Below are 20,625 nucleotides of genomic sequence, written 5' to 3'. Positions count from 1 at the left end.
TAAGTCACAAGTAACTTCTAAGGCAAAAACAAACTTAAAAAGTAACCAAATTTCTAGTTCCCAATGCTAGGATATACATCTTTATCTTAAATCTTAACGCTGGAAAACAGTCATAAATGCAGATAAATTCTTAGATGCAGAATCACTAGCTAGAAGAAAATACGTATTTCTAAGGTTCTTTAACACATGAGCCCAACTGTGGATTCGAAGATTTTTCTCAGTGTGTTAAGTTTTCCATAAAACCATGGGAATGCCCATTTCCTTGCTCCCTTGTTAACCGAAAGTACTACTAACCGTACAGATTCACAAAACCAACTGTGACAAGAAACACTGACCAATGCCACTCAAGGTTTAGGGGAAAAAAAGCACAGGAAACAATGCCAACAGTGTTACCTGTAAAATCGGAGAACCCAGAGAAGCTTTCATCATCAATTCGGCAAGCTTCCATAAGGCTGCTAAAAAGAGTGCCCACAGGGTCCAGGGGGTGTCCAACCCAGCCCTCCAGATTGGTTATCAAGGTGAGGCTTTTATGGGGTAGCTCTGTATAAGAAAAGAAAATTGAGGGATGGAGACAAGTAGAGGAAGAGATGCTTTTAATAGTGGCATCCTAACAAATTAGTCCTGAATTCCACTGGCAATTCTTCTTTAATTAAAAAAACGATCGTACACATAATACCCAACATGTGAACAATTTGGTGTTCTCAAAGTTTATCTGTAAATCCATATAAATGGTGCCAACTTTCGAGGACAGGCCTGTGTGTCCAAGGTACTGGGTTAACATTACCACTTATACTATTAAATTATGTTATATGAGGAAAAATGAGTTCCAAATTTTTACCGAGAAGTGAGGAACAACTCCCCTTACTTCCCCAAGAGTGGCATTAGAGAAGACTAAGAAGTCTCCCTGGAATTATACTGGATAACTATATTAAGAAGATACATTAAAGTCAATGTTCACTGGGTCACCTACATGGGAGACTAGATGGCAGTGGTAACCTGGGTCTGACTTGGGACTTCTCTATGGGTATCATTTAATTACTACCCTAGCACCTATGAAAGTCCTCATTATCATGAATCTGTAAGCCATTAAAGAGAGGATCTTTGCCACAAAGGGGAACTACAGCAGAAGATAACATAATTTGGATGAAACATATCCTTTGCATTTTCTCAACAGAATGGTAGCACTTTCAAGTTCTTATGTTAAATTACAGTCCTGAGAAAAAAGCTGTAAATATTCTAAGATATGTTCTTTGTTGTAAAATATGCAATATTTTACATCCAAGTGTTTACTAAGGTAATAAATAAGAGTAGCTCCTTCTTAGAGGAAAATATAATGAAATCTATACACAAGATAAAATATCCAAGAAAAAAGCTGACTTTTTGTAAATAACTGAAGAACCATTTCATGGATCCAACAGTCCTTTAGAAGTCTTCTGGTTTTAGACCATCAACTTTCAGTACATAAAAAATAAACCATGGCTTGGCACAATATATGAAAATTTATAGAAGTTGAGTCTTATATTCCTTGGAGGGGTCTTTCCCTTTAGTTTCTGTCACTGTCTTTCATATACATAATCAGTATGAAAAAAGAAAGAGGAGTTTACTCGTGGAACAACAAAATATATATGTTTTATGGGGGGGGTGATACATGGTGAAAGGAGGTGTGGTACTTACACAAATAAATCTATTATCAAGTGATGGAAACGACATAAAATTTTATAAAGTTTCCTCTTATTTCTTTCCACACAAACATTAGTGAAAAAAAAGAGAGAAATAAACAAAAAAAGGAGTGTCATTTTTTTTTTTCAAAATCAAGAAGCAAAGTGAAGTAAGTCAGACAGAGAAAGACAAATACTGTATGATCTCACTTATAAGTGGAATCTAAAAAAAAAAAACCCAAGCCTCTAGATACAGAGAAAAGACTGGTAGTTGCTAGAGGCAGGGGTGGGTGTGGGTGAAATGGGTGAATGGGGCCAAAAGGTGCAAATTTCCATTCATAAAATGAACAAGTCATAGTGATATAATGTGCAGCAGGACAACTACAGTTAATAATACTGTACTGCAGGGGCACCTGGGTGGCTCAGTCAGTTAAGCCTCCGACTCTTGATTTCAGGGTTCCTGAGTTCTAGCCCTGAGTGAGGCTCTGTGCTGACAGTGCTGAACCTGCTTAGGAACCTCTATCTCCATCTTTCTCTGCCCTTCCCCTGCTCATTTTCTCTCAAAAATAAATAAATAAACACTTAAAAATGTATTAATAATACTGTACTGCATATTTGAAAGTAAATCTTAAAAGTTCTCATCATAAAAAAAGTTTGTCAGGGTGCGTGGGTGGCTCAGTCAGTTAAGCATCCAACTTCAGCTCAGGTCATGATCTCATGGCTCGTTAGTTCGAGCCCTAAGTCAGGCTCTGTGCTGATAGCTCAGAGCCTGGAGCCTGCTTTGGATTCTGTGTCTCCCTCTCTCTCTGCCCCTTACCCACTCACACTATATTTCTCTCCTTCAAAAATAAATACAAATGAAATGAAATGTGATCATTTCAAAATACATAAATATCGAATCATTATGTTGTAAACCTGAACTAATTTGTTATATGTGAATTATACCTCAATTAACAACAAAAAGCTGACATATTATGCCAAACAGTATTGAAAATGTACAAGGTGTATATACATATACTAATCTTGATCACATAACAAATAGCTGTCATGGCAGTTTGGAATTGTAACAGCTGTGGAAAACCTATTCTTTTAATATGAACCAATAAAAAAGTAGAAAAGATATAGGTATAGAAATGTAATCACAGTAATAATTAAGAACAGTCTGAAATAAGTTATCATTGCTCACAAGATAAAAGAGAAATGGGTCTAAGAATGGTCTCAAAGACAAATTAAAGGAGTCTAACTTAACACATATTCTAATTTACCTATACAAACTAACATTTTTTACATTTTCCGTTTCTTAGATAATGCAACATTTTAAAAATCTTTACTTATTTTTTATTTTTAGAGAGAAAGAGAGTATATGAGTGGGGGAGAGGAGCAGAGAGAGAAAGAGAGAGAATCCTAAGCAGGCTCCATGCTCAGCATGGAGTCCGGTGCAGGGCTGGATCCCACAACGACCTGGGATCATGTCCTGAGCCAAAATCAAGAGATGGATGCTCAACCGACTAAGCCATCAAGATGCCCCAGATATTGTTTAAAACATTTTTTAAAGATGGTTTATTGAGAGAGAGAGAGAGAGAGAGAGAGAGAGAGAGAGAGAGAGAGAGAGATTGATTGATTCCTAGGCAGGCTCCATGCTGTCAGCACAGAACCTGACGTGGAGATCATGACCTGAACTGAACAGATCATGACCTAAAATGAAATCAAGAGTTGAACGCTTAACCAACTGAGCCATCCATGTGGCCCTAAAAACAACATTTCTAAGAAAAGTTTATGATTTTTTTAATCTGATAATCAATCATCATGACCTAGCTTTATTTCTGCAGTACAAAAAGTACCTCACTTCTCTTAGCTTGAATTATTATTATCCTTTATACTTTTCAGAAGTAGCTATAGACTGTGGCTACTTTTGGCTATAGATTGTGTTTAGGGGAAGAGGGATTTCAGAAAAATTTTTAAAAAATCTAAATAGTATGTTTTGTAAACACATCTGGTAACCAGTTATGTTATGAAGAACATGAAGAAATGAACAAAATAATGATAGCCAGGGATATTACCTTCCAATTTCATTTGAGCTCCCCTTTCTTTGGTTACAATTTTAACTCTGAAATTTTCTTTCATCATATAAAAGATAATGTTAATTAACATCTATAATAATTCTGATATAGAGGGTATTAAAAGTTACAACCAACACTCATTCCAACTTTCAGCCTATTACAACAACTTGTGATAAATTTTAGCTGTATCCTTGGTGTGTGTATAATCATAGAAGGATTAAAAACAAAAACATAACTCAAAAAAAAACCCCTAGCAACTAAAAGTATTTGTCTGAATAAGAAATAAAACTCCACAGTGAAAAAACAAACCTAATCAAAGCAACATAAAAAAATTTATAACCTACGGAAGGAACAAGAAGTGCATTAATTAATCAGAAAAAGCATATGTATTTCTTTTTCTGATCAGGGCCTTCTGAGTATAACTCTCTGAAATTACTGTTACTCAGCAGTACTTATTTAAAAGATTAATAGTAAATTAAGATAAAGAGAAGTTAAATGTGTCCTGTCAGTTGGCAGCTCATCAGATGTTATTTACAGAATTTGAAAAATCAAATCTGATCACTTTAAACAAATACCACGTCCCGACACACAAACTGTTACAGCTAAGAAGTTTTAAAGTACTTACATATTATGCCAGGCTCTGTTTTAAGAGTTTTGTAGCAATTAACTTATTTAATTTTCTCAACAACTCTAATAAATAGATCCTCTACTAAGCTCCATCCACAGATGAGGAATCTACTGCCTAAGGTCTCCTAGCTGGGACCCAATGCCAGGATTCAAACATGGACAGTGTGCCCCCAGACCCCTTACTGTTAGAATTAGAATGCACTTTCACAAAATAAGCTATTGGCTCACTGGCATTTTTGATAATTCAGACACACTAAATAACTACTTGAACAACAACAAAATTATCCCCTTAAAAAAATCAACTAACCTAAGAAATGTTTTTAAAAATCCTACTTCTTACAACATTTAACCAAGACAAAACGTGCCTCAAATTTCTCACAGATCAGCTATTACATATTCCAAATGAGTGGTGAGTAAAGCCATCTCCTAATTTCAAAAGCCATCTCTCCCCAAAAGACGACAAAATCCAGTGATGTCATCACCAAGAATCCCATTCCATTGGAAACAAACTCCTTCACATTCACCTTTTTTCTGAGTCCGGAACATTTCCAACTGTTTCTGTTGCTGTCTTCTTAACGTGTTAACAATAGCTATTGCTAGTCTCAGGGCTTCTCTGGGGTACCCATGAGAACGTAATGCGTCCACTCTTGCACAAGCTGTAGGAACATGTTCTAAAACAGAAAGTTAAGGGGACAAAGTTGTCATCGTCAGATAAATGTACAAAAATAGCATGTAAATAGAATGATGTTTTTCCTCAAAATACTATTAAAAAGACCTAAGAAGCCATTTCTGAACTTGGATTTGAATGCAAAACTCAGCTCCTCCTGCCAAGCATTCATCCCTCTCCCATTGAATCCCTCAACTCTCCACCTCCCACTCCAATAATGCTATAGAAACGAAACAAAGAAGTAAGTCATGGAAATGTCTTTCCGGTTTGGCCACTTACCATGCCAGAGGGGCCACCCGCGGGAGTCAAAGAGGGAGTTTTCAGTGTCGTCATGGTAACAGTAGTTGGTGTATAGGTCACTGCTGATAATGTGCTGCAAGTGGCTATCCTGCCAGTGGAGATCGCATGCCTCGATGGCTCGGGTGAACACTGTCCGATGTGGCCTGTTCGATGAATCTGTTTTTTCCACAATTCAGAAAGCCGTGTCAGCTATTATTCACATGTGAATAAATCAGTCATACCATTCTGTGGCCAGATGTTCATGAACACACCCACACACACTGTCCTGCACCCCCTAAGCAGAAAGATGAAGGGTGAATACTCTCATGTCCTAAGTACTAGGAGGCAAGTCAGCCCAAAGAGCCACCATCCACTCACTTGTTTTATCAAACACAAACACTCTGCAGCCATCAAAGCTAAGGTTAAAGGCATCCTGCAAAAAGAAGGGTCAAGTCTAGTTTCCATGCCAAATACACTCAAAGGAGGCACTCGGCACAAAAGTCACATGAAAACTCACTGCTCCCCACTTCTGAGGTGCTGTGGTGGGCTGCCCTGATGGGATCAACAGCTCTCACAAACACTATGCAAGAGATGCGACACCAGCCATGGAACCTTTCAGGAAGATGCAATCAGCCTTTAAAAGATATGCATAAGGGTTGTGCTTTTGGTTGTATTTTTTAACTATATTGTGCGGTTTTGCACAATTAAAACTATTATGCTTCTTGGGATATAATGCTTAAATGCCACTTTATATCCCAAAGGGCATAAATGCATATAGTTAACATTTCACAAAGCCACACAACATAGCTACAAAACAAACCAGCGCACTTACCTTGCCCCTACAGGCTGCCTCCTGACTCCTGTGCAGGTTCCATGACTGGTGTGATGTCCCCAGCATAGTGTATGCCGGGGCATCACAAAAGAGCAGAAGCATACACTCCGAAGAGGGTTCAAGTTTCAGGACCTGACGGAGAAAAGAAATGTTTGGGGAATAAAGAATATTCTCATCCTAAATCCTGGGATTATTCAGTCCCTCTGGATGACATGGTTCCAATTCTGCAACTGCAATCCCACACCTCGGGTCCCCACTCCAGACTTACCTTCAACTGTGGCACAAACCTTAGCAAGCCTCAACTGATAATCAGGAAAACAAACTATTCTTATATAGATTTTACTTAGCTCAAGTATCACCCCTCACTGTATTGAAGCTTAACTAAATGAGAAGCAAAGTGGAGCTTTGGCTCCGCAAAGATGTAAAGGGAATCATAAAAACCAAAACACAACCGAATTGAGAAGCACTCTGAAAACTCATCTGGTGCAACTCCCCTATTCTGCTGATGGAACTGAAAACTGAGAGATTAAAGTGACTTGCCAAGGTCACACAGCCAGGCAATGGCCATCAAGATCAAAACATAAATATCCACACTCCAAACTCAGCTATTTCAGCTGTTGTGACAGGCTTCAGTGAGGTCTTCACAAGAGAGACCTTCAGTTTTACCAAACCTTCAGCTTGGTTTCAGGTCAACTTAGATATCTGTATTTAAATGGGAGACATATCAAAATGTATGATGACTGAACACGCGAGGCATAAATAGTGATGTATCTGTCACGGCCCTGCCCAGTGGGCAGATGAACACCTTGCAAAGAGGAAGAGTGGGCCCTACATTTAAGGCCCTTTGAACCTACTGGGGCTTTGTGTTGAGCAGAGTAAAGATATCCCTACCCAACAAAAAACTGGTTCCATGACCTCTCACCCAGTGTCAACTGGGTAAATATTCCAAAGTCCAAATTTTACACATTTTAAGTGGCTCTGTCATTACACTTATTTAGCTCAAATCACAGAAAGAGAATTGAAAACTAAATCAAGCCTTTAAAAAACCAATTTAGTATAAAGCATATATTAAAAGAATTAAGAGTTCTACTTGTCAATTTGGCTCACTGTGGTATCACTTAAGAAAAGTAAGCTGTAGAGTATGATTCCATTTTTTAAAAAAAGCAGAAATCTCAGGGGGTTTGGGTGGCTCAGTCACTTAAGCATCAGACTTCGGCTCAGGTCATGGCCTCACAATTCTTGAGTTTGAGCCCCGTATCAAACTGTTAGTGCAGAGCCTGCTTTGGAGGATCCTCTGTTCCCCCCATCTCTTTGACCCTCCCCCACTCACTCTCTCAAAGAGGAACATTTACAATAAATAAGATAAAAAATAAATAAAGCAAAAATCTTAACTTTTCACATGTTTGTGATCGTATGAGCAAAGCGAAAGATACAGGAATGCACCACATTTCCAACGGTGGTTAGCTATAAAAGACTAATAAAACCAATTCTAACATAAAAGGCTAAATACTAATGAAATAATAACTAAATGAAAATGTAAGATATAACATTGTCTGTAACAACCTGGGAAATAAAATAAAGATTATGTACAAACACAATGGCTACAAAGATAAAAAGTTAGTTTCATTAATACCAAAATTATGGTCAATTTTTATTGTAATATTTGTAGTTCTGTTTTTATTAAAAAAAGTTTTTTTAACGTTATTTATTATTGAGAGACAGAGCAAGACAGAGCATGAGCATGGGAGGGGCAGAGAGACCAGGAGACACGGAATCTGAAGCAGGCTCCAGGCTCTGAGCTGTCAGCACAGAGCCCGACGCGGGGCTTGAACCCACCAACTGTGAGATCGTGACCTGAGCCGAAGTCGGGCGCCCAACTGACTAAGCCACCCAGGTGCCCCATGTAGTTTTTTTTATTTTTGCAACAAGATGGAAAAAACAAACAGATTACATTCGCCAAATTTTCAAAATGATAAATACACAAATTTGTAAAAAGTTGTTAATAAAGGATATGTAATATCAATACACGCCGATTAAAGAAAACTTGGGAAATTCAGAAAAGTAAAAGAGGAAACCATTAGCTCATTTATCAAAAAATTAAAATAAAAAAACTGGCCACAATTCTGGTATATTAAAAAAAAATACTCTTTCAAAGAGTGTGGATTTTAATACTGTTGTTGTTAATTAATTCTAACAAATAATCTTAGCGAAGACAAGGCCTGATTCACCCTTCACATTCACTCCAATCTGCCAGCACATTCAATTCTGCTCATGGTCTGAGTCATGCACACACTCCGCCCAGCTGCAGAGGCATGGCGGCTGGGCTCTGCTGGCTTTCCCCAACCAAGCCTGCTCAGCACTCCCAGCACTACTGCAGGCTGAACATCAGAGTCCCTCTGTAGAGATGTCTCTTCTGACAGCCTCTTGCAGGATGCGGATATTCTGCTAAAAACAGAAACTATGGTGCCTTTACCTTTAGGCCCAAGAAATATTACCCTTAGAAACTAGATTCTAACTTCATATCCCAGGACCAAACCATAAAGGAAATGAGCGGTTTCATCTGGAGGCTGGACCACTTCTTAAAGGCTTTCTAAAGCCTATGGAATATTTATGTTTAATCAAAGGGAAAGTAACCAAATGTAAAGTAAAATGTAAACTGGAAAATGTTAGGATGGCAGTCCCAAAAAGCAGGTGGGAAGTGAAACACAGAGAAACAAACAGTTAAGTAAAAGGAGATTAAAGTAATTTACCTATATAGATATAGATATACCGTTTCCTAGAAATGGAAGAAAATAAAACTAAATTGTAAACCTGAAAATTCTATGCTTCTACAAAAGAAACTGGGATGTACTTATTTTCTCTGAAGTTATGAATTAACATAATCATGGGCAATAAAATATGACAGATTTCAAATACTGAATTCCCAAAGCAAATAAATATTTCTAGACAAAGCTGAGGCAGACAAGCATCTCTTCCAAGTCCTAAAACTTCTTTTTTCAAAAGATTTTATTTTAAAGCAATCTCCACAACCAGCATGGGGCTCAAACTTACAACCCTGAGATCAAGAGTCACATGCTCTACCAACTGAGCTAGCCAAGTACACCTTAAAACTTCTTTTTTGGTAAGACAAGTCCCTAAGGAATAAAAGACCTTATTTTCTTTCTCTGTAGATACTGAAAACACTATAGTAACATTCACACTTGACACAATGGCCAGCTCTTTCAGTAGTACCAACTCCATATGGGGCCAGCACATACAGAAAGACAATCTGGATTCTGGATCCTTCCATTGTCATTTAACTCCCACTTTACATTGGTCATAGTCTGTCAAATCCCCCCGACATCTCCCCCGCCAAAAGAGGCAGCAGGGACACAAAAATCACACAAAAATAGTTACAGGAATAAGTGAATGAAATTTTTATTTGTTAAGACTTAACTTCTGTAAGGACGTGGTTCTGAAAGAGAGGAGAAAATTGTGTAGCAGCTGGAAGAGAAAATGGGGCCAAGGAAAGAGTTGGTTTTTGTTTTTGTTTTTTGAAGATGGGAGGAACTTGAGCTAAATGGGTAGATCCAATAGAAAGTGAGAAGCTGAAAAAAAGAGCATAGAAATGAAAGACACAGGTCCTTAAGAGGACATCTGGAAATGTCTGGAAGCATCTCTTAGTTGTTCCAAAGACTGGAAGGCACTATCAGCTTACAGTACGTGGGAACAGGTATGCTACACAATGCATTATAATAAAGAATTTTCCTACTCTAAATGCCAACAGCATCCCATGCCCCTCCAACCCAGTCACATAAATGTTTGTTATCTTTAAAATTAACAAATTCTAACTGATTAAATTACACAGCAACCCAAATATGAAGTGGGTTGCACCAAAAGAGATAAAAATAGTTTCTCAAGCCTCTCAATATTTTGTTTTACAAGGTAATTATTACTTCCTTATTCCATGATTTTTTACATGATTTCAAACTAAATAATAGGGAATTTTAACACATTCTAATACATAAAAGTACAATATTCATTTGTATTCTGATAATATGAAAAAGCATACACAAAGATATCAGGTAAAAATTAAAATACATACAATCACAGTCAAAACACTAAGTCCCTGAATTGTGAATTCTTAGTGGGCAAAATAATTTTCCCACGTATACTGTATTACTGTTGTAAACATATATGCACAATGAAGCAAATATAAAGTGAGCAAAATATTACTGTGGACTCACCTTGGTTAGCATTTGCACCCTGAGGCAAAGCATTGGTTAAGTTGGGTAATTCACTGCCATGATTTCCATCTTCCCATGGACAGACATCAACACTGTTCCACTTTTTCAGCTGTTTTAGCCAACTGGCTTTCTGTTCCAACTTGCAGTGGGGGTTTAAAACTATACACATCCACAGAGCACCTAATTTAAAGGGAGAGAGGGAAGTAAATTTCAAATATCATAAAAATTCCCAATTCTAAAACCTAATGATACATTTTAAACCCTTTCAGAATGGACCTAGGTCTGCCATTTTTATAACTCCATTCTCTCCTTAATCTAAGCTACGAATCTCATATAGAGTTTAATGGAAAGAAGGACAACAGAGCCCGAATTTGAACCAAAGATCCAAACATGGTTACATATAAAGATGAAAGATATTTCAAATGCTAACTGTATCACCTTCCTATTTGTGTCACATTTTGGACAAAAAAGACAAAAAAGAGGTAAAGTCCAACTTACCACTTTAGTCTACAAACAGATTTTATATATGGATGCTGTAACAAAGCACTCTAAATGCTTCTTCCATGCAAAAATTAAATTTACTTCTAAATTTACCTTTTTACAATAAAATCATAAAGGTACTATAATGGACAGAAATAAATAATTTCCTAGTTTTACAAGCTTTCCAAACTTTATGATGTTTTTAAATTAGAATGCATATCAATTGATATGTGTATGTATATTTCAACAGATGTTTTAAAAATAAAATTCACTTAAACATACTTCCCCCTAAATGATTTCACCAGAAATTAATGTTATTATATATATATTTTTAATGTTTGCTTATTTTTGAGAGCGACACAAAGTGTGAGCAGGGGAGGGGCAGAGAGAGAGACACACAGAATCAGAAGCAGGCTCCAGGCTCCGAGCCATCAGCACAGAGCTAGACGCAGGGCTTGAACCCATGAGCCGTGAGGTCATGACCTGAGTCAAAGTCAGAGGCTTAACCGACTGAGCCACCCAGGCGCTTCAAAAACTAATCTTATTATATGGGGCACCTGGGTGGCGCAGTCGGTTGAGCATCCGACTTCAGCCAGGTCACGATCTCGCGGTCCGTGAGTTCGAGCCCCGCGTCAGGCTCTGGGCTGATGGCTCAGAGCCTGGAGCCTGTTTCCGATTCTGTGTCTCCCTCTCTCTCTGCCCCTCCCCTGTTCATGCTCTGTCTCTCTCTGTCCCAAAAATAAACGTTGAAAAAAAAATTAAAAAAAAAAACAAAAACTAATCTTATTATAAATGAAATCACTAAATTTATGTCTTTATGTGAATGAAATCATTAAACATTAATCAAAATTTCACTTGTTTTTCAAAGGAAAAACCATAATGAATTTATTTTTTCAAATGATTTAAGTTTATTTATTTTTGAGAGAGAGCACACATGAACAGGAGAGGCACCGAGAGAGAGGGAGAGAGAGAATCCCAAGCAGACTCTAGGCTAAGAGCTCTATGCTCTTAGCCTAGAGCCTGATGCAGGGCTCAATCTAACAAACTGTGAGCCAAAATCAAGAGTCAGATGCTTAACCTATTGAGCCACCCAGGCACCCTGCCATAATGAGTTTAGAATGCATAACTCATAACTTGAATAGCTAATTAGGTAGCTAATTCAAACAAATACTTCAGAAGTTCTAAAACTACAAGTTTTACTTTACTGATTTCAAAACAAGACAGATTCTAGTACTTCAAACTCATTCACAATACTTTTTCTTTTAAAGGTACATGTGTGGGGCACCTGGGTGGCTCAGTCGGTTGAGCATCCAACTTCAGATCAGGTCATGGTCTCGCAGTCTGGTCCATGGGTTTGAGCCCTGCTCAGGCTCTGTGCGGACAGCTCAGAGCCTGGAGCCTACTTCGGATTCTGGGTCTCCCTCTCTCTCTGCCCCTCCCCTGCTGATGTTGTCTGTCTGTCTGTCTGTCTCTCTGTCTCTCTCTCTCTCTAAAAAATAAACATTTAAAAAAAAAAGAAAGGTATGTGTATCTATGTGTATTTTAATCAACTGTGTTAGCCAAGTAAATAAAGGTAGAAACAACCACTGTGTTTTGTTTGTCCAAAAGAGATGTTTTACATTCTTTCACATATAAAATTAACAAGATTCCCAAATGTAAACCAACAGATAAATGGATAAAGATGTGATGTGTATACACACACACACACACACACACACACACACACACACACACACCGAGGAATATTATTCACCCATAAAAAAACAATGAAATCTTGCCATTTGCAGCAACATATATGGAGATGGAGAATATAAATGCTAAGTGAAATAAATCAGTCAGAGAAACACAAATATTGTATGATTTCACTCCTATGTGAAATTTAAGAAACAAAACAAATGAACAAAAGCAGGGGAAGGAAGGAAGGGAGGGAGGGAGGGAGGGAGAAAGAGAGAAACCAAGAAATAAGACTCTTAACTATAAAGAACAAACTGATGGTTACCAGAGAGAAGGTGGATGGAGATATGGGTGAAACAGGTGATGGGGACTGGAGAGTACACTTATGATGAGCACTGAGTAATGTACAGAACTGGTGAATCACTACACTGTACACCTGAAACTAACATAACAGTGTATGTTAACTATATTGGAATTAAAATTAAAAACTTAATAAAATTAGCAAGCTTCTTCAATTATAGAATCTGATATTTTAAATATCAAACAATTTTACCAACAGAAAATTAAAATTGCCACAACTGATTATTTAAGCCACAAGTATTTAAAAATTACATTTCTATATTTTTAAATGCCAATTAAAAACAAAATGTGATCAGTTAAAATGGAATAAACTCACTATTGCTTATCTCTCTCCAAAAGTACAAAAAGCAGCACCTTGAGGGCTCTAAAAAGTAAATAAACAAGTAGATTGGAGAAATAAAACTTTAAGAAATAAGCCATGTGAGGCTGATTTCATGTTACTTTTTTCCCCCTCTTTTGTCTCCTGGGTTGGCAGAAAATTAGTCCCATTTTGGGAACTTTGTAGAGGGCACATACAACAAAAAAGGAAAATATCATCTAGTTGGTGAGAGAACTGGGAAAAGGGGACCCTCCTCACAATCAGGAGCTGAAGAGGGAGACCCTTAAAAACTATATACCAACAGGCCCATGTCCTATGTACTGGGCAGACCGCAAGCAACAGAGACAAGGCTTTGAAAACTTTACTGATAATGTCATCCAAAGAAGGTAAAACAAAACTTATGGTCTGAATCTACCCTGATTGTTGACTGTATGCTTTAAAAAACAAAAACAAGGGGCGCCTGGGTGGTGTAGTCGGTTAAGCGTCCGACTTCAGCCAGGTCACGATCTCGCGGTCCGTGAGTTCGAGCCCCGCGTCGGGCTCTGGGCTGATGGCTCGGAGCCTGGAGCCTGTTTCCGATTCTGTGTCTCCCTCTCTCTCTGCCCCTCCCCCGTTCATGCTCTGTCTCTCTCTGTCCCAAAAATGAATAAACGTTGAAAAAAAAAATTAAAAAACAAAAACAAAACAAAAACAAAAACAAATTCTCCAGAGGATTTTAAGAAGACTCAGATTTTCACAACACAATATTCAAAACATCCAGGATCCAAAATTATTTGGCTTACAAAGAAACAGGGAAATGTGATCAATTCTCAAGGGAAAAAACAATCAACAGTGCCAACCAAGATAAACCTTATGTGAGAATGATCAGAGACTTTACAGTAACTATATAACTATGCTCCATGAGAAGGTAAACACTATTAAATGAGTAAAAGACAAACTATAAAAAAGAACTAAATGGGAATTTTAGAACTGAAAAAAAATATACCTGAAATAAAAAATTCACTAGATAGGATCAGTGGCAGGATGGATATGGCAGTGGGAAAAGTTAGTGAATGTGAAAATAGAAATGATCTCATCTGAAGAACAGAGAAAATCAGAAGAAAATTAACCAAACCTTAAAGACAAGTGGGAAAACATCAAAATGTGTAATATTTGTATTACTGGAGTCCCAGAAGATGAGACATAGATACAGAAAACTGTGGAAGAAATAATGACTAAAAACTTCCCAATTTGTGAAAATATATGAATTTACAGAACGAAGAAGCTCAACTAACCAGGAAAAGGGTAAGCTCAAAGAAAGCCATGCCCAAACGTACCACAATCAAATCAATGAAAACCAAAGATAAAGAAAAAAACTTGAAAGTAAAGAATAATAAAAAACCATACAGAGAAGAATCACTCAAATAATTAGATACTTCTCATCAAAAATCATAGAAGTTAGAGGACAGTGAAACAATACCTTCAAAGTGTTCAAAGAAACTAAAGTGTCAACCTAGAATTCTATATCCAGCAAAAATACTGCTCAGGAATGATGGTGAAATAAAGATTTTCTCACATCAGAGAAAACTAAAGTATTTGTTGCCAAAAGATCTGTTCTAGAAGAACTGCTAAAGAAAGTTCTTCAGGCTAAAGAAATTAATACTAGAGGGAAACTGAGGCTTTAAGAACAAAGAGCAATTAAGAATAATAAATATCTGACTAAATATAACAAACTGCTCTTGTCCTTTTAAGTTCTTTAAAATAAGTATGACTACTGAAAGAAGAAATCTGAATATTGTCTTGTGTCATACCCATTTAGAAAACTATAAAATAAAGAATGGAGAGTAAAGAAACCTATAAGGTTGTTAGACTCTACATTCTACTTAGAGTGGCAAAATGTTAACTCAAAATAGACTGTTTAAGGCTAGGTATGTTTAACACCAAAACCATAAAAAATATACTAAGAGATAAAAACAAAAAAGACAATACATTAAATGAAATACTTAAAAAGGTTGGAACAATCCAAGGAGGACAGGAAAAAGCAGAAGGAACAAAGAATAAAAACAAAAAGGATAAAGAGACTTAAATTCAACTACATCAATAGTTACATTAAATATAAATGGTCTAAACATACAAATTAAAAGAGATGGTAAATTCAGATTAAAAAGACCCAACTCTACGCTATGTACAAGAAAGATACTTTAAATAGAATGACATAGATTAAATGGAAAAAGATATACTGCATAAAACTTTCAAAATAAAGCTTAAGGGGCCATATTAATATCAGACAAAGTAGACTTCACAACAAGGAATAGTTACATCAAGGATAAAGTGAGATGTAGAATAAAAGGGTCAGTTCTCCAAAAACAATGAGAATCCTAAATGAGTAAGCTAAACCCAACATGAAGACTTCAAAATACATGAAGCAAAAACCAACAGAGCTTAAAGGAGAAATAGACAAAGTCACAACTATATTTAGAGGGTTTAACACTCCTTTTTCAATAACTAATAAGACAAGCAGACAGAAAATAAGGATGAAGAATACCAACTCTATCAACCAATTTAACCTCACTGACATTTATAGCCCACTCTACCTACCATTAATAGGAAAAACAAAACATTACTTTTTTTAAATGCACAAAGAACATTCACCAAGACAGTCCATATTCTATGCCATAAAACAAACTTTGACAAATTTGAAAGAAGTGAAATCATACGAAGTATACGCTCTGATGTAAAAGAATTAAACTAGAAATCAGTAACAGGAAGATATTTGGAAAATTCCCAAATATCTGGGAACTAAATAACACTTATAAATAACTCAAGAGTAAAGGAGGAAGTCACAAGAAAACTCAAAAAATATTCTGTAATGAATGAAAATACAAATAAAATGTATCAAAATTTGTGATGTATACCTGAAAACAGTTTACAGGGAAATTTACAGGGTTAAATACTTATCCTGGAAAAAAGAAAGGATTCAAAGCAATCATCTAAAATTTTGTTTCTGTTTATTTTTAAGAGAGAGAGAGAGAGAGAGAGAGAGAGAGAGAGCGAGCGAGCGAGCACAAGCAGGGAAGGGGCAGAGAGAGAGGGAGACACACAATCAGAAGCAGGTTCCAGGCTTTGAGCTATCAGCACAGAGCCCGATGCAGGGCCTGAACCCATGAACTGGGAGATCAGGACCTGAGCCAAAGTCTGATGCTCAACTGACTGAGCCACCCAGGCACCCAAAGCAATAACCTAAATATCCACCTTAAGAAAATGAGAACGCAAAAGCCAGCAAGCATAAGGAAGGAAATAACATCAGAAACCAATTAAATTGAAACCTGCACCCCCTCAATTCAGTGAAACCAAAAGCTGCTTCTTTAAAAAAAACTAATAAAATCCGGGGCACCTGGTAGCTCAGTAGGTTAAGGATCCGACTTCAACTTGGGTCATGATCTCAGAGTTCCTCGAGTTCAAGCCCCATGTCGGGCCCTGTGCTGACAGCTCAGAGCCTGGAGCCTGCTTCAGCTTCTGTCTCTCTCTCTTTCTCTCTCTGCCCCTCCCCCACTTGTGCCCTCTCTCTCTCTCTCTCTCTCTCAAAAACAAATAAAATGTAAAAAATAAAACAAATTTTTAAAGGCTTATAATGGAATTCTATGAACAACTTTATGCCTATGAATTCTACTACTTAGATAAAAAAAAAAAAATTCCCTGAAACTCGCAAACTACCAAAGTTCATCACTCAACAAGTAACAACCTGAACAGTAAAAAATTAAAGAAATTAAATCTGCAATTCAGTCTCTAATAATGTAGGTTCAGAGGTTTCCTTGGCAAATTATACCAAATATATTTAAAGAAAGAATCCCAATTCTACACAATATCTTCCTGAAAACATAGAAGGGAATGGTCTCCAACTCATTTTAAGAGCCCAGCATTACTCTGATATCAAAACCAGACAAAAATATAAGTAAATACAATTACAGATGAATATCCCTCATGAACACAGAAGTAAACATCTCAACAAAATACTAGAAAGTCTAATTAAGAAATATACAAGAAGGAAAATAAACCACAACCAAGTATCATTTATCTCAGGAATGCAAGGTTGATTTAACATTAAAATTCAATCAGCATAACTCACTATATTAACAGACAAAGGGGGAAAAAAAAGACCATCTTCAACAGATGTAGATAAAGTAATTTTTTCCAACAGAAGAAGCAACTGACAAAATTCAACATTCCTTCATAATAAATAAACCTCTCAACAAAATAGGAATAGAAGATAATCAGATAAAGGCATCTGTGAAAGAAATGCTACACGAACATCATAATGGCAAAAGACTGAATATTTTTCCTGAGATCAAAATAAGGCAAAGATGTATCTCTTCCATCTCCTGTTCAGCATTACACTGGAAATTTCAGCAAACCCAAAAAAGCGAGAAAAGGAAGTTAACTGCATAGATACGAAAGGAAAAAAGTTAAACAATTTCTATTTGCAGACAAGTGACCTACAAAAATGCTCCTAGAACTAATAAGTAGGTTTACCAAAGGTCATGACACAAATTCAAAGTAAAAGCAAACAGCCCCCCCCCCCCAAATTGGGGTGCCTGGGTGGCTCAGTCAGTTGAGTGTCTGCCTCAAGATTTTGGCTCAGGTCATGATCCCAGTGCATGGAACTGAGTCCAACTATGGGCTCTGTGCTGAGCATGATGACTGCTTGAGACTCTCTCTACTGTTCTACCTCTCCCCCTGTTCATGCTCTCTCTCTCTGTAAATAAAACACACACACACACACACACACACACACACACACACACACACAAAACCAACTATAAATCTATATGCTAAAACTGAAAAATTACAGTTAAAAATTTAACCAAAAAATTACCATTTGTATTAGTACCCAAAAAACCATGAGATACTTAGTTATAAATTTTATAAAACATGTGCAGAGTCTCTATGCTAAAAGCAAAATATTGACAAAATAAGTTAATCTTAAAAAGCAGAAAGTTTACTATGTTCATAGATTAGAAACCTTAACAATGTTAAGATGTCAATACTCCCCACACTGATCTATATACTCAACACAACCCCACTCAAAAGCCAAGCAGGTGTTTGTGTACATGATGGACACAAGAACAGATACTGAATCACCAAAGCAATTTTAAAGGACAAAGTGGAAAGACTTATAGTAGCTAATTTTGAGACTTCCTATACTTACAGTAATCAAGACAATGCACAATTGGTAAAACACACAGATCAATGGTACAGATTAAAAAGCTCATAAACAGACCTACACAAATATGGTCAATTTGAGGTTCAAAGTCAATTCAGTAGAGAAAAGATAAATGTTTTCATTTAAAAAATTTTTTTTTTAACGTTTATTTATTTTTGAGAGAGAGACAGAGCATGAATGGGGGAGGGGCAGAGAGCGAGGGAGACACAGAATTGGAAGCAGGCTCCAGGCTCCGAGCCATCAGCCCAGAGCCCGACGCGGGGCTCGAACTCACGGACCGCGAGATCGTGACCTGAGGCGAAGTCGGACGCTCAACCGACTGAGCCACCCAGGTGCCCCAAGATAAACGTTTTCAACACCTGGTGCAACTATTAGATATTCTTGTGAAAAAAGTGAACTTAAATCCATACCAAAAACTTCATTAAAGGATTGGTTCAATTAAATTTTTAAAAACTCAAAATAGATCATAGGCCTAAATATAAAGCCTTACCATAACACTTGGGGGAGGGGGAGAAAACTCTTATGATCTTGGGTGAGACAAAGATAAAGTTGATCCAATATCAAAAGCAAGATCCATAAAGGATGAAATTGAGAAAGCAAACATCAAAATTAAAACCTTTTCCTCTACGAAAGATACTCTTCAGAGAATGAAAAGATGTCACAGACTGAGAGAAAATATGTGCAGATCATACATTTGACAGAGGATTTGCATCCAGAATATGTAAAAGTCCTCACAAAACTCATCAAGAAAGTGAACGACCCTATAAAAATGGACAAAAAATTTGGAAAGACACTTCATCAAGATCTACAGAACCATATAATGTGTATAATGGGATGTTGCAGATGAAATAAAATATAATAGCAAACTGCAGATGAAAATGTGCTCAACATCATCACTCATTAGGAAAGTACAAATTAAAACCATACCACTATACACCTATTAAAATAAAATCAGAAAAAAGAAATTTAGAACTTGACAATGCCAAGTGCTAGTAAAGTGTGGAGCAACTGGAATGCTCAAACGGTGCAAAATGATAGAGCCACTCTGGAAACTAGCTCAGCAGTTTCTCATGAAGTAAAACATATTATTTAATTACCTCATAACCCAGTAATCCACCTCTAGGAATTTGCCCAAGGAAACTGAAAATTTATGTTGATAAAAAAACTTATACAGGAATGTTTACAACAGCTTTGTTCATAAATGCAGCAGGTTGGAAGCAACCTAAATGGCTTTCAACAGGTGAATGGGTAAACAAACTGGTGCATTCATAAACCGATTACTACTCAGCAATAAGAAACAAACCCTTGACATACACATAACATCTCAAATGCATTATGCTACACGAAGGAAGCCAGAATGAAAAAGACATGTGTGTGTGCCTTCTTTACTATTTAATTTATATGACATATTAGAAAAGGTAAAACTAAAAGAAGTGAGAATAAATCACCGATGAAAGGGACAGTCAATGATGGAAAGGACACATGGGGACAGTGTGAGGGAATTTTTGGAGATAATATAACCATTTCATATCTTGACTGTGGTCATTGTTACAGAAGATGCCATTTGTCCAAACTCAAAACTGTACATCAAAAAATTCAGATGTATGTATTTTTTTTAATAATTGTAATAGACATTTATTTAAAAGTAATACATTTGCAGTCCAGCATTCTAAATTGTACATTTCAGGTTTAACCAACTTCGTAACAATACTTTGAGGACAGTTGCAACCATAGATTCCAACTACATGATTCTTTCTTTACCCATGTTTCTCTCTCTTCTTTCCTGAATAACCTCTTTCAGATACAGTTTGGAGTAGAACCTATCCTCCTCTTTTGTCTACTGCTCTTTATGCAAAATCTACTGCCTCATGGTCAGGCACAGTGCTCCCTTAATGTGAATCATCCTGTCATTATAAAGGTTCCCAGGAAGCTTTCTTATGCTTGTTTTCTACTATCATTCTCACATACTGTATCATCTTGCAATAACCCCAGCTTACTGAACCCTGCAGCACTGTAATACCATTTTCAAATATCCCTAAACCACCAGCTTGATGCTGCAATGGCAGGCCTACTCTCCATGATGACCCAAGACCATAAGTATAGGTGTCTGCATTTTTATCGTAAGCACTTGCAGTATATATTTTACACTAAGAATTTTACTACATGTAAACTACAAAGTAAACTGCTGCTACATAATATCTGTACCAAACAATACTGTCTACTGGTACTCCAAGGATTTAAGT

At 36.8% G+C, this 20,625-nt stretch overlaps 1 protein-coding gene across 1 annotated transcript in view; it reads right to left on the bottom strand.

Moving 5' to 3' along the window:
• Nucleotides 1-20,625, bottom strand: part of ZSWIM6 (zinc finger SWIM-type containing 6) — a 197,165-nt gene that overhangs the window by 15,896 nt on the left and 160,644 nt on the right. Inside the window, exons 5-8 of the mRNA XM_023256902.2 lie at nt 10,350-10,529; nt 5,292-5,468; nt 4,870-5,016; nt 394-540 (exon numbers count right to left, since the gene is read on the bottom strand). Of these exons, the coding sequence (XP_023112670.2) occupies nt 394-540; nt 4,870-5,016; nt 5,292-5,468; nt 10,350-10,529 (651 nt within the window). The remainder of the gene's footprint in view (nt 1-393; nt 541-4,869; nt 5,017-5,291; nt 5,469-10,349; nt 10,530-20,625) is intronic.

The sequence above is a fragment of the Felis catus genome, chromosome A1 (assembly GCF_018350175.1).
Source record: "Felis catus isolate Fca126 chromosome A1, F.catus_Fca126_mat1.0, whole genome shotgun sequence".
Lineage (NCBI taxonomy): Eukaryota > Metazoa > Chordata > Mammalia > Carnivora > Felidae > Felis > Felis catus.
The sequence above is the reverse complement of the archived record's forward strand: the minus strand, read 5'-3'. Positions and strand labels throughout refer to the sequence as shown.